The sequence below is a fragment of the Ambystoma mexicanum genome, chromosome 8 (assembly GCF_040938575.1).
Source record: "Ambystoma mexicanum isolate Mex_15411 chromosome 8, UKY_AmexF1_1, whole genome shotgun sequence".
In the NCBI taxonomy this organism is placed as follows: domain Eukaryota; kingdom Metazoa; phylum Chordata; class Amphibia; order Caudata; family Ambystomatidae; genus Ambystoma; species Ambystoma mexicanum.
In genome coordinates, this window is record NC_090929.1 from 64642896 (window position 1) to 64658035 (window position 15140).

Sequence of the window (15140 nt, forward strand, 5' to 3'; positions counted from 1 at the left end):
AAATGTAGGGCCACAAGCTGATTAGACTTGGGAGTTGCTCAAGTTACAAGCGCTTCCGCAGTAAGAGATGTTCTTTTAGGCTAGTTTTACAGTACCTTAGTAAAGAAGAAAAAGATGCAGCTGAAGACTTCTGTTCCTGTACAGCTCTGCAGATCTCACTGTTCCTGTGCCTCAGTCGTGGGGACAAGAGGGAGGACATCGGGTGACTCCTGCACAGTATTGGCACTGTCAAAGCTGGCAACCGGCAAACTTTACTTTCAGTGGCTATTTTGCAGTTCAGTTCCATGCGGTACAGCAAATGGCAATAAGCATGGTTCCTGGCTGTCAAGGTGGACTTTCTTCACATCTCTGAGGTCCCGCACTCTGTTGAGGGGGCTCAGGTTCGATCAGTCCTGCTTCCTGGGAGTCCGGAGGATCTTCCTGGAGCTCTTGGCCACTTAAAAGCAACGCACACAAACTGATGTTCCTCTCCTGGCTAATGCGGTTTCCAGCAGCAACTCTGTGGAAATTCAACCAGCTCCGAAAAGCATGTCCAGGTGGCTTACTTTGGAGTTGATTTGTCCCACCAACTCAAGGGGAGAAGTCATCCTTGCAGGGGCTTCTCTGTCGATGCGAACTTGGCGTTTCAGCACAGTAGCAGGGCTTGACCGGGCAAACCAATTGTCCAGGAGTGGCAGCAGGTGTCCTCTTCCAAGTTCTTCAGTTCCTTCGTCCAGTGGTCAACTGCCTTCCAAACCAAAAGTCTCGCCTTTTATACAGTTCTCCCCCTTTCATTCCAGCCTAGCTGTCAGATACCCAGCATGGTAGCTGTCCTTGTGGGACACTCAGCTGGCCAACCATCAGAGTGCATTCCGGTCTCCTAGGAGACTAAGCACAGGGAGTTTGGGCACCTCCCTCACTTCCTGCCTACCCCAGATACCCTGGAGCCAGAAGTGGGCTTGACCCGCCAAAGATAAACCGAACAAAGGGACCAAACCTGGTTTGGCGCGTAGAGTGAATCTTAAGAAGGACCTTTCCACAAAGAAATGGGGAGAAAAGAAGACCGGGGCTATTTTGACAAAAATGGCACCCTTGGACGCTTTACTGCAGCTGCGAACGCAGCCCGCGGTAAATGCACACCACAGTAGTAAAAACAAAACCACTGCCACCAGCCATTCAGTGAGGAAAAGTTAACACAAAATTGTCACATGAGAAGCGAGACAAAGGGGATACTAGGTAACCCCTCCAGCATCGTATTGTAAGATGGTGTGTGTTGGGTCTAGAAAGTTACAAATGTAAGTAAAGTCAATTTCACTTTACTGCTCTGGGAAACAGTAGTTTATCCCAGAGAAGGTATTTAAACCTTGGGGAAATCTAAGAGACTTCCCTGTGTCACTGCACTAAAGGTAATGTGTGCCACAATGTAAAATATGATGCTTAAGGAGTTTGTCAGACTCCATAACCAAAAGAAACAGAGTTCAAAAATCGCATTAAAATACGTGAGTGTGGGGAAAAGGGGTCTCAAAATCAAGTCCTCAAAATCCAACAAAGTTGCTGAAGGTCCCTAAGGTAGAGGGAATTGGCGCATTTCTGAGAATTCTCCTTAACACCTGCATAAAAGGCGAGGTCTATTGAAAGGCAGAGTCGACCACTAGAATAAACATCCGACGAAAGAAACTGGAAGAGAAGCTTGCTGTAGCCTCCTGGGCCGTTGAACTGACCGATGAAGCCCTGCTGCAGTGCTGAAGCTCCAATTTTTTGCATCGACTAGAGAAGCCCGGAACGGACGACGACTTCCCTTTGGTTGGTGGGACCAACTTACCCCTTAGACTAACTTTGCTGGAACCCCTCTCCCTGCTGGCTGTACTTCCTTGCTGCTGCTGGAACAGAGTTCCCTGGGGTCAGGAAACCCAGAAACGAGTGCATCATCTTTAAACCGAACCTGAGCTGCAGGCAGATCCTGAGGACCAACCTGAAGCAGGACGACCCAAGCCTGAGTCACCTCAACAGAATGCTGGACCCCAGAAGCAAGGGGAGCCCATCAAGTGTCCAAGAACCACGGTGGTGCTATTGACCGGTAGCTGAAACCACTGGTTTGGAAAGAACCCATAGCTGCCAACGACCTTCAAACTGCAGTACAGGAATCCTCCAGACATCCTCCATCTTGTCCCCACGACTGAGGCCTAGGACCTGCAGGACTGCAACCTGAACAGAAGCCAGCTGGATCCTCCTCTTCCAACCTTAAGGTACTGTCTTGTCCAAAGGGGTACTTTTTGGTCTGCAGCTTGTTTGTTCTCAATTGCAGTAGCTGCTTTTTTTGCAGAGTTGCTTGCTGCTTTGCCCTTCACACGCCTAACAGTTTGTGGCCCCACAGTGATTCATTTTCTACAAACTCTCTTAAAACCTTGTGCAAGACTTTTGTGGTATCTGAAGAAGTGCCTCAGCTCCCTAGACATTATGCAAAGTGACTTTGGCTGTCCTGGCTCCCTGCAGACTCTGACGCATTGTCTTTGGTTTTAACTGTCCCTCATAGGTGGTGCAGAAGTTTAACTTGTATTGCTGGGAAACGTCTAACCTAGACTTAATTGGGAAGATTGGAAAGTATTCACATGCTCTGAGAACCAGTTAAACTTTTTCCTTCCCTAACCTTTTCCCCTACCTCAGTATTGCACCAATGTCCACAGTGTCCCAGTAATTTAAGTCACCTCAGGGTGTAGGAAGTATTCGTGTGACATCCAAAAAGGGCATCTACTTGCTTATCTTAAGTCTGAGAGTGTTGTGAAGTTTATTTTTATTGTTTCATATTGACCTTTCTAAAGAATGCTTATTTAAAACTGACTGTTAAATAATTATTTCACTAGGAAACCTTGAGTATAAGTTTTATTTGAATACTTGGAAATGTGAATCTCAGTGTTACATCTCTACAGATCTCGTTGACCCCTCCTGAGACAAGTCTGGCTGCTTGCTCACTCTACCAACTTGTGTAGTACAGTCGTATACCAATAGGTTGGTTATCTATTACCAAAAGGACAAGGCTGGTGTATTCTCCCACAGGGTTACTACATACAATCTTGCCTAACCGAGTCGACCACGGGAAGAACATCTGAAGAAACTGAAAGAAGCTCGCAGCAATCTCCTGGACCTTCAATTGCCCGGTGAAGCCCTGCTGCTGTGCTAATCTCCCTTTTCACCTCGATAGAGAAGCTCCTCAGGAATTACTTCTTCCCTTGGGTTAGTGGAGCCAACTAACCCCGAGACGAACTCCACTTAGCACCTCTTTGTTACTGCAGAAGCCCGGGTTGAGGGACCATAATCGAGTGCCAAGTCTGCCGCAGAACGAGTCTGGCTAAAAGCTCCAGTAGCCTTCTTGGGACCCTCCAGACGTATGACATCCCGATCCAGAGTCCCCTCACCAGAGTGCAGGACCGAGGACGCACGGAAAGTCCAACCGGTGTCCAGCGATCCACATCAGTGCTGCTTGCTAAGTGCTGAAACCGTGAAGTGCAGCTGAACTGGAAAGAGCCTGTAGCTGCCGACGACCTTCCCGAGTAATGCCACTGCTTTCCAGGGTCTTTACTGACCCTACCGACTCATGCAATACTTAAAAAAAAAAAAAAAAAAAAAAAAAAAAACATTGTGTGACAGCTGCTGTCTCACTTGCATTTCTGTTCACCAAATGGGATAGAAATGTTTTTTTTTTTTTTTTGGGTTGCATTTTACAGTGGCAGGACCCTTAAGGGCCAGTCACGATGAAATGCACGGGGAGCCTATAGACCATTGTCGGGAGAGCGTTTCCAACACAAACGTATTCAAGGTGGCTGGCCAGCGCATCATTTGCACTACAGCTCTGCCCCCTGGAAATGCGCAGGTCACCTTTGAGATTAAGGTGGCCTGCTCATTTCCAAAAATGGCTTATCTAAAAACAGCTTAGCTTATACCCTATTTTTAGATGCCCCATTTTTTTTTAGGACAAAATCTACAGTTTTCTTCAAAAATTGAAAAATAGTCACAATATGTGAGAGAAAAGAGTGAGGGGGGGAGTGATGGGTGAGCTGTGGCGTGGTAGGCAAGAAAGCGAAGGGAGATCAGAGGGGAAAGCAGTGGGCCAGAAATCAGAGGACAGAGGTACAGAATGTGGCAGGAACGTGGGCGCCGGGGTAGCAGTGGGCAGAATATTGGGAGAAAGGGTGAGGGAAGAGAGAGAACGGGCGAAAGGATGAAAGATGCAGAAGTAGCATGCAAGAATGAAGGACTGTATACTGCGGGAGGAATTGGGGAGCGTACGGTGTGAGTTGGGATTATGATTTGGAGTTTGGCAGGGACTAGAGAGCGCAAATTGTGAGTTGGCAGTGTGACAGAGCATGTGAGTATGTGTATGACTGAGCGTGAGGTTCAAAAATACAAGTTGTGATGGGGAATTGGTGAGACGTGTGAGGTGGGTTGGTGTTTGCGGGATTGGAGAACATAGAAGGGGAATATTTTCAGCTTTACAACTGATGATTAATAACGTTAATAATATTAAATAGGCATGCACATTAAAACAAAAGTCGCCAAAACAAACACTGTTCTGCCAAGCCAGAGACATCTAGGAATCTCCCCATTTGATATAAAAGATACATATATTGACACCCTTGCTCTCTTGTAGCCTTGCACACAGCCTCTTTCCTGCAATGTACCAATCTTGCACCGTCCAGTCAATAAAAATTGTGCTGCAAAAATGCCGCCATAAATAAAGGTTTGTGCCGCAAAATTTGCCATTTCATGCCGCAAAATCCTGGAGGGTTTGCCTTAAAGTGCTATTTTTTCAGGACAAAAGACTCTGATCCCCTCCCCGTACGGGGATGCCCATACAGTATGGAGGAAAGGCGACCTAAGAGTAAGAAACGTACCTTTACTGTGCGACACCAGGCTGCGTAGTGCTTTCAGTCACGAAGACCGTTTTCAGTGTTGATGATTATTTTTTAGATATATATTTTTAAAACTCCTCTAAACATGTCTGTAGGAAACTAGAAGTGAGGTGAAGGAGGCCCAGGCTGCTCGGAACAAGGGCTTGCACCATAGAATACAGCCCATATTCTGAGCATTCTGATTGGCCAGCGCTCCCTCCCAGGATGTTAATGGATGAAATGTTTTAAGAATCATGGACTGAATGCCAGGAGACATCCTGTACAGGGCAGTAATACATGGGAGGGATGTTTTTTCATTGCAGTCATGTGGGTGTCGCATGCTTGAACAAGGGTGACAGGCTTACCCTTTTCTTACAAAATTTTCTTTTGTTTTTCCTCAAGATGGAATCTGCTCGAAAAGCTTGGGAAAACTCACCAAGCTTACCAGAGCAAAACTCTCCTGGAGGTCCTGGCTCAGGGATCCAGGTGCCTTCGAGCGTTGGAGCTTCCAATGGAGTAAACTACAGTTCCTTCGGAGGAGTGTCCATGCCACCTATGACTGTGGCATCTGTGGCACCTTCTGCATCTCTTCCAGGTATTGCTACCATGTCCGTTGTTGAAGTGGAATTTTGTATAACAGACAGCCTTTGCCTGTGCGGTGACTTGTCTAATATAGACTGGAGATTTTGGGGTGCTGGGGGTGAGGTGGGCCAGGTGGGATTTTCCAAAGCTACTAGCACCTGAGGACGGGGGGGGGGGGGGGCTGGACATAGGATGTCATTTTAAAGCTGGATAAGCCCTTTTAGGAATGTACAATGCAGTTCAGTGCCACATACTTTCAGACACCAATCCATATTCCTTAATCCAATGCCTCTTCTGTGTTTCAATCTTCGCAGGCAACCATATCCCACCCCTTTATCTGGATGGTCACGTGTTTGCAAGCCAGCCTCGCTTGGTTCAACAGACGATACCTCAGCAGCAAAGCTACCAGCAGGTGAGAGCTGCCAGTGAACTGTTTACATCTTTTGTCACTTAAGAAGTCACTGTATTTGTGTCAAGAATACTGTTAGTAGATTTACCTTTTTGTGTGAAATTCTCTCTACCTGTGAGTCCCCCAGCACCTTTCGCTGGACTCATGGATTTTTGACTAGTTGTCCTGAGTGGGAACTTTTTCCCACACTCGCTCCTTTTACTCTGTCTTTGAGAGCCCTTTTTACCTTTTTCGGTATTTGTGTTTGGAGTCCTGCTTCTCTGCAACTTTTCTGGCATCTACATTTTACTAAAACACCACGCCGCACTTTATGTGCATTGTTGCTGGGAGCTACTAGAACTTCCACTTTGTTTCTTTATTTTCCCTTGGTTTACTCAATTACCAAGGCAGGGGGATACTTTTTTATCCTACCTGTATTTCCTTCTGTGAGATCGGCGCACCTCACCTTGTGGAGTGCTGAGGGGATCCAATGGATCCCTTTTCATGTCTCTCAGGTAACTTTTTGGTTAGTATGACAAGCTCTCTGTTCGCGCTGGTGGGTGGCAGTGTACCTTTTTGCATGACTTTTTGTGTTCTTTGGTCGCAAGCTGTCTTCTAAGCTGCAGTAAGGGACACCATTTACCCAAAATGGTGGTTGTACTTTTTTTAAGCCCTGAACAAGATGACTTGTCCTTTCTGATGTCATCTTCTACCTTTCTGGGTGGGTAGGGGTGAATTCTCGGGTCCCTTTTGTCTTTGCTAGGCTTCCCAAGGAAAGCCTGCAAAGGGTCTGGACAGGAAGTGGGAAGGTGACCAAAACTCCCCTGTCCTTTGTCCTACAGTGTGCCTGACTGAAACCAGTTCAGACTGGGATGTTGGCTGTCCCCATTGGACAACCACCCCCAAGTTTGAATGCTCCATCGGTCATGATTGGTTGACTCAGCTGGCGTTCCTGGAGCTGAAACTCGGTCAACTACTGGAACGGAAGATTCCGAAGAACGCCGGAGAAGGACACTGCCAGCAACTTCCAGCGATTGCCAGAACCTGCTGAGTAACCACTGCTGTCACAACCTCAACTTCTAAGCAACAAGGAAGATCTGAACAGGACTTCCTCGCTTGGACTGGTGTGCTTAACCAGTCCCAAGACTAACTCCAATTTGTGCCATCCCTGGAAGAGCTGCGACCTCCACAACCTGCAATTCACCAATACTGTGCTGCGTCGCTGTGCATCGTTGCCTGAAGCGTTGTTTTGCCTGGAACTGTGTGGGCATCTTCTTAAGCCTGCTGTGACTCAATCCAGCTCCCCAAAATCCCCTCACCAGAGACGAAGACTGAGAAACTGAATAGTCTACTGCCACGCCAACCGTCCTTCACCAAGCCTGATAATGACGCCAACAAACCAGAACCGCAAACGTCCTTTGCTGGGCATCCGTCTGCACGAGAGCTGTGGCCAGATCAACCGAAGTCCCTTTCTTCTGTCATCAAGACCGAGAAACCTGTGACCAGGTCTGCTGTTGCCTCACCGCTGGGACTGTCCTGCAGCAACTGTTTCTTAACTTGAAGGTACGGTCCTGCTCCTGGCAAAACTTAACTGGAATCTGCTTGCTTGATCCTGTGATCCTGGAGCTGCTGCAGATGGCCTGTATCTCACACTCTTCCAGGTCTCTATTAGGACAGTTTTTCTGAAGTCCAACTAAGGGCTTAGTAAAACCATTCAATTGCGACAGTACAAGACTCCACTCTTAGTATAAGGCTGTACCACCTGAGTATGTGATAGCTTAGACTGTGAGGCAAGATTTGGTGCAGTACCTTTTGGGTGCACTAAAACAACCTGGACCTCCTGGCAATAGGAACCCAACCTTTGGTATAAGTCTGTACTACAAAGGTTGGTAGTGTGGCTGAGCAGCCAGGCATATCTCAAAAGGTGTCAATTTGAGCAGTAGGGGAGTTGCATAGAGATTCACAGTGACAAGTATCCAAATAAACACTTATACTCAAGTATTCTTGATTAAACAAATATTAAGTTAACAGTCAGTTTGAATAAGCCTTCTTCAGAAGGGGCAATATAATTACACACACATACACTCCAAAGCGCACACTTTGTTTCTCTAAATCAGCAAATACCCATTGGGGATGGCACACACATTTCCTACACCCTCAGGTGACTTAAATAGCTAGGACACTGTGGACCATTAATATATCACTGGTACATTTAGAACAATACTGAAATGAGTGTTAAAGTAAAGAGATTTTATAATAAAACAAGAGATCACACACATATTCAGAAGCAGGTAAGTACTTTTGAACCCCACTCCTCCCCCAATGCAAAGTAAATTAACCCTTTCCTGGAGGGAAAGTAAGACACAAGCAGAGGAGAGAAGAGTCATTCAGGGAGCCAGCCTAGCCGCTGCCAATTAGGCGAAATTCTAGGTGAGCTGAAGCACTTCTTGCAGGTAAGTAGAAGTCTTGCACAATGTTTTAGAATTCTTTGTAGGAAACATAGAATCAAAGTAGGGTCACAAGCTGGGAGGCCTGTGAGAGGTAGAAGATGTAAGCAACTCTACAGAAGCAACCAAGACCAGTCTCAGCTGAGATCAAGCAAGGCTACAACGATGAGGGGTAAGTCCTCTCAAACTTAACAATACCTTTGGTTAGAAGAAATGGTTCCAGCTGGCTTCTGTTCCTGTGCAGTTCTGTAGATCTTGGTGTTCCTGGGCCTCAGTCATGGGGACAAGAGGGCGGACTTCAGCGGCAGAAAAGGACAAACTTCTATTCAGTGGCACTTCGTGGTTTCAGCTCCTCGTATCTCAGCAAATAGCACTACTGCGGACTCTCAGATACCACTCTGGACTTTCCTCGCATCTAGGGTCTAGCACACTGTTGCAGTGGGTCAGGCTTTGTCAGTTCTGCTTACTGGGAGTCCGCAGGATCTTCCACAAGCTCGGGTCCAAATTAAAAGTGATGATGGACTGAGTTTGGCGTTCCTCTCCCTGACACTTCATTTCCAGCAGCAGTGAAAGTTCAGCCAGCTCCGAGAGGATGTCCAAACGAGTTCACTTTGGAGTTTATTGGTCCACAAACTCAAGGGGAGAAGTTGTCCTTGCAGGGGTTCTCCAGTCCAGTTCTTGCCAGTTCTTGTTTGGATTCCTTCGACCAGTGGTCGACTCTACTTTCCAAGCCAAAAAGCCTAGCTGTCGGTCACACAGTAAGGTGGCTGCCCTTGCCATACAGCCAGCCGGCCAATCACCTTTTGGGTGCATTCCTGTAACCAAGGTGATTAAGCACAGGGAGTTTCAGGCACCTCCCTCACTTCCTGCCCCTGCCAGATATACTAGAACCAGAGGCGGGCTTCACTCGTGAATCACGCCATAAACAAAGCGAACAAAGGGACCAAACCTGGTTTGGCGCACAGTTTGTCTCAAGAAGGACCTTTCTGACAAGAAATGGTGAAAAAAGACTTGGTCCATTTTGACAAAATGGGCACCCATGGGTGCCTTACTGCAGCTGCGAACGCAGCCCATGGTTAAAACACACAATGGTAGTAAAACGTAAACCACTGCCGCCAGCCATACATCGAGGAAAGGGTAACATACAAATGTTACATGAAAAACTAGACAAAGGGGATACTAAGTAACCCCTCCAGCACCCTATGGTAAGATAGTGTGTGCTGGGTCTAGAAAATTGCAAAATGTAAGTAAAGTCAATTTCACTTTACTGCTCTTGGAAACAGTTTTACCAAGAGAAGGTTGTTAAACCTTTGGGAAATCTAAGAGACTTCCCTGTGTCACTGCACTGAAGGTGCTGTGTGTCACAATGCAAAGATGATGCCTATGGAGTTTGTCAGACTGCAAAACCAAAAGAAACATAGAAAACATAGAATTAAAAATAAAAAGTCCCAAAGTTCAGCAATAAAAGATGGGGGTCTTGATGGGTGGAATTTAGCACTAAACTGAAAATTATCCCCAACAGGGTTCAGTTGTAGGAAAAGTCATAGTTCCTGTGGAAGACTGTTCAAACAAGTAACTAGTTCTCTTAGAGGGATTCCTGCAATGGTCCTGGGCAAACTGGATGAGAGGACTCCCAATCACATGAATCGCCCCAAAGCTTCACAGGAATCGCAAAAGGCTTAAGGTGAGTAAATACCCCCGCCAACACAGTACCTCAGATCTGAAGAAAAGTTGCAGCAGGACATCTCTTCAGGTTCTTTGTTAGGTAAGAATTAGTGCAGTCCAACTGGTGTTGGACTAAAGATTTATCGCTTGATATTAGGTAATTAATATAGGCCTGTACTACGCAAGTTGGCAGTGTGACTGAGCATCCAGTCTTCTCTTAAGAGGGGTAATGTGAGCTGTACAATGAAATCAGTATATACAGGTAACTTGCACACTTGGTTATATAATGGTTTATTTATTCATAAAGCTATTTAAAGCATTCTATAAAAAGCAGTAACATTAATCCCAAATTAGGGTTCAATTCAAAAAGTGAATAAAAAAGCAGGTGTCATTCGTTCATGTTATACATTTTCCAGCACCAAGGGTGACGTCTTTGGAGGTCAGTATAACACTTATTTTGTATCCCCTTTAAAGCATTTAGTTATAAAGGAGGAGAATGTTAGGGTTAGATCAGAACATACTGGTATTCTATATAAACAGGTAAATTCTCCCAATAGGATGCATATAGGCTTTTATCCCGGCAATAAGTGTTCAACCATGAAAACTTGTAGGGGAGCAAGCACTGCCAAAGCAAATAGGGCTAGAATGGGGCCTTTAGGGAGCCAGGACAGCCAATGCCAATGGGGAAAAAAAACACAATTCTGATGCTCTCTTCTTAGAAAATGGCTTTAAATGGTGAGTATTTCAAATAGAAAATCACAGCAACTCAAGAGGAGTCACCTTGAAGAAACACGCACTGAAAGACAAGTGCAAGTGAGTTAAGGGCAACTCGAAAAATGGTAAAATAGCACTCCCAAGGTAGGAAGCATCCCAAATGGCAAAAGGATAATGTGTACCCCAAGTCCCACAGTTCCTGTCAACTGAAGAATTTGTTCCAGCTGGATGCCTTCTGGTTGCAGTGCAGAAGACCCTTGTTCCTGGTCCTTAGTCGTGGTGACGAAAGGGAGGACGTCTGACGGGCTCCTGCGGCAGCACTTGCAAGAGAAGGTGTTAGGACAGTTTTTCTGAAATCCAACTATGGCTCAGTAAAACAATTCAACTGAGGCAGTACAAGACTCCACTCTTAGTATAAGGCTGTACCACCTGAGTTCAGGGTAGCGTAGACAGAGCAGCCCGGCTTATCTTAAGATGGAGAGAGGGCTGTAAATACAGGTAGACCCAATCTAGGGGTAAATAAGTACTATCACACATTATATGTAATCATAATTATAAAAACACAGCACTATGCTTGAAGGTACACAGACCAAAGTATAAATCTTATTTGTAACACCTAACAGTAGTTTTAGGGAAGTCGCACTTTTAATTCACATTCGGTATAGGTCACACCTATTCTTGGGGAGTAAAAACCAATGGTTACGTTCAGATTACAATCGGTAATGCAATGGCAGTAGACCCTACCAGTTGTACATTGACACTTGGTAACAAATGACATAATCAGTCAACTGGACAGTATACGTTTTGTGAAAAGTGAAACACTTATTCTAGGTACAGTAAAAATCTTTAACTACTTTTGTGGTAAGTTCTAATAGGTGAGTGAAGTCTAAGGATGTAATATTCAATTACAGGTGCTTTTGAGATCGGTCAAACCCAGATTGAGATAAGCAGCTTTTGAGATCGGTCAAACCCAGATTGAGATAAGCAGTACCTCTTGTAACTTATTTTTGGATGGCACACAGCTAACTCAAGGTAAGTAAAACCCATATACTTTTTTAATCTCACAAGTAGTCTAAGTCGGATCTTTCCCAGCTATACAAGTAACTGATGTATGACTTATAAGGGACAGTTAGAACCAAAGACTGTGTTTGATAGCACAGGGAAAGTAACCCCTAATGTACACTTTACTGAATGACTCAGTTATTCTAAGTAGGCAATAACTTAATGCAGGCTTATTCTGGACAGGCTAACAAGATGTCAGGAGAAGCTAGACCTAGTATGGGGACACTCGTACAATAATCCTAACGGGAATGATTTGGTGAAACCAACACATTACTTTTGGGAAGAAGCACAACCTAATCGCATGAGAGTAATTTACCTTCACATCTACGTTCTATTAGAATGGCAAAACAGTTTCTAAGGAAAGAAAAGATGTTGACCATACTTTTGAGAATAGTGTATCACACATCCAAGGTAAGTAAGAACTTTTGTAACTGTTAACTCTTAGAGTTACAGTTACAAACCAACTCTTTACAAGTAAGTAACTTTTAAACACTTATTTTCTTTCCTAGGCAAAAGGCTCAATCCTTAAGTCTTTCCCTTCTTCTTGGAGCATGAGTGTTCTCAGTGGCAGAAGGGGGGTGGGGGTCACTAGGATCTAGTGACCAACAGGTAGCGTCAGGATAGGTTCTTAAGTAGCAAAAGTCAGAGTTCCTTAGGAAGACTGGGGAAACAGGTGAGTACTTAACTTCTGAGTTAGAAGTGGGTCCAGGGGCTTCACAGAAGACACCCTAGCAGGATTCTAGCAGTGGGACTGGATGCACTAGATGATGGGCCTCCCCATCACAGAAAACATCCCACAGCTACACAGACAAACTAACAGACTTAAGGTAAGTATATACCCAAGCCAACATAGTACCTCTCCATTGAAGAAGATTTTGCAGCAGGACGACTTCAGGATCTGCAGCCAAATACCTGGTCTATGGATTCCTGGTTGTGGTGACTGAAAGCAAGACCTCAGAAGGAACTTTGCAGCAGGGTCCAATGGAGAAGGCTCTAGGCAAGGATTTCCTTGTGACAATGCGGTTCTGCGGATTTGGCGCTTTTTCAGGGAGCACAGAAAGACAGAATCGCAGTTGAATTCTCGTCACAAAGGGCCAGCACTCTGAGGGGACTTTTTGGACTCGATTCGTGTCTCCAGAGATCCACCAGGATGCCCACAAAGTTTCAGCGAGATTAGGAATTCAGAAGACACTGCACCACACAATGGCTTGAGGTCTCGGGGTATTGCAACAGAGCAAGGTCACAGCAATGCATGGGATGGCTCAAAATGCAGGTCTTCTTGAGTCTCGTGGGTCTCACCAGGCTCTGGGTCGTTGTTTCCGGAGTCCCCGGGTCGATTGGAAGGAAGGGCTACAGCAGGCTCCGGTTTACACAGCAGGCTCTCCGGCGCTGGAAATCTTTTCAGCTGCTTTTCCTTGATCATCCTCTTCGTTTTCGGTTCTAGTGGTCGACTTTTCAGCTTCCAGGTTCGCAGTATTTAACGGGAACTACGGGACAAACTCTGCATTCTCTCCCTGCATTTTACAACGAGCGGTCTGGTTGTCCAATCGGGACAGCCAGCCCCCCACTGCGATTTGTCCCCATTCAGGCCAGGAGGAAGCCAAGGGGCTGTGGCCTTTTGGACTCCTCCCTTGCTTCTTGCCATCACAGATAGACTGGAGCATGGCCGGAGAGTCCGGGGACTCCCGCTGAAGATAAAAATCACACAAGAATTTCCCGCCCTGGATGTCAGGGGAAGGAACGGGAAAGAACAAGAAACACTAAAATGGTGAAAAAAGAAGACTGGGGGCCATTTTGGTAAAATGAGCACCCTTGGGTGCCTTTACTGTAGCTGTTCAAGGTATCACTGCCACCAGCCATTAAAGGTAAGCTTGTCCTTGTAACCGAATTGTTAGTTTTAGTGTGGAAGGGGATACATTGCATCTCCCCAGCACTCCACATAAGGTGGGGTGTGCTGGTTTCACCTAACAAAATGTAAAAGGGATCCGAAGATCTTTTCTACCCTTGGGAGCTGTAGTTCTCTCAAGTTTAGGCAAAGAAAGAAAGGGGGAGCCCCTAGGGCAACCCAGCAACAACAGGCACTTATTGCCAAGAAGTTGTTAAAGACTAAATCGATTCTGTAGGTATGGAAAAAGGTTCCCACTCACAGAGGTATTAAGGACAAATGGCCCACTAGTAAAGCAAAAGGTTCTGGGGTTGACCCAGGTCAGGAAGATTTACCATTTCTGTGAAATTCTTACCGAACAGAAGGACTTGGCAGCAATGGATTCCTTGGGATTCAGCAGCGCTTTGTGGTTTTGGCGCCTTTTTCCTCAGTGACAAAGAAGAATTAACAACTCTGATTAGAAGTTCCTTAATCCCTTGCTCCTGGACTCTGATGAGGGGACTCTGAATATGGATTTTCCTCTTCTGTAGGGTCCTCTGTATGCCCACAATGTTTTGGCGGATTCGCACTTAGGACGACAATGCACTCACAGATGTCAAGGTACCCCGAGTATTGGGATTCTGCAGCCTTGGAAAGTCACAACAAGTAGGGGTTGTGCCAAAATAGTTTGTATTGAGGCTAGTTGGTCCCACCAGCCTAAGGGAGGAAGTCGTCCCGTATGGGTCTTACCTGTCAATTCGAAAACAGGGTCAGCACAGCTGCAGGGCCTTACCAGGCACTTCGAGGTCCATGAGTGTGCTTCTGGCATCTCGTCTCTTCTTCGGATGTTGTCCTCCAGTGGTCTACTCTGCCTCTAAACCCAAAAACCTGCTTATTATGCAAGTTCCCATTCATTCACAGCCCTAAACTATCAATCAACCAGCAGGGCGGCTGTCACTCAGGCACACCTAGAGACAAAGGACAGGGAAGTTTCTGGACCCTCCCTCACTTCCTGCCTTTCCAGACACACTGGAGCCTGTGTGGGCTTCAGGACTGAAGCCCACCAAAGGCAAAACACAACACAAAGGACTCAAACCCGATTCAAACAGAGTGAAAGCCCAGAAGAAAGTAACTGACAAGAAATGGCAGAAAAAAAGACACAGAATTTTGGGAAAATGGTCACACTTGGGTGCTGTACTATAGCTTGAGGTATCAGTCTGCAGATACACGGCACATGGTATTAAAAAAGAAACCACTGCCACCAGCCATTCAAGTAAGTTTGTGTAACAAAATGTTACACAAGGAATGGCTTAAAGGAGTTACTATGTAAGCTCCCAGCACTTGACATAGGGTGGTGTGTGCTGGACCCACAAAGGAAAAGGTACTTAAGACAGGGGTCATCTTACTATTCTTGGGAACAGTAGTTCATCCAAGAAAATGGTTAAACATTGAGAGGTCCAAGGGACTTCTCAGTGGCACTGCACAAAAGGTGCTGTGTGTCGCAATGCAAAAAGCAGATGCCTATGGAGTTTACCAGACTCAGTTAAGCCGTA

The 15140-nt window shown here is 45.9% G+C and overlaps 1 protein-coding gene across 8 annotated transcripts in view; it reads left to right on the forward strand.

The window, feature by feature from the left end:
* PRRC2B (proline rich coiled-coil 2B) overlaps nt 1-15140 on the forward strand; it is a 1218749-nt gene that overhangs the window by 1063368 nt on the left and 140241 nt on the right. For all 8 annotated transcript variants that reach the window (XM_069609284.1, XM_069609287.1, XM_069609286.1 and 5 more), the window contains 2 exons: nt 5268-5460; nt 5762-5859. In XM_069609284.1, coding sequence (XP_069465385.1) covers nt 5268-5460; nt 5762-5859 — 291 coding nt within the window. The remainder of the gene's footprint in view (nt 1-5267; nt 5461-5761; nt 5860-15140) is intronic.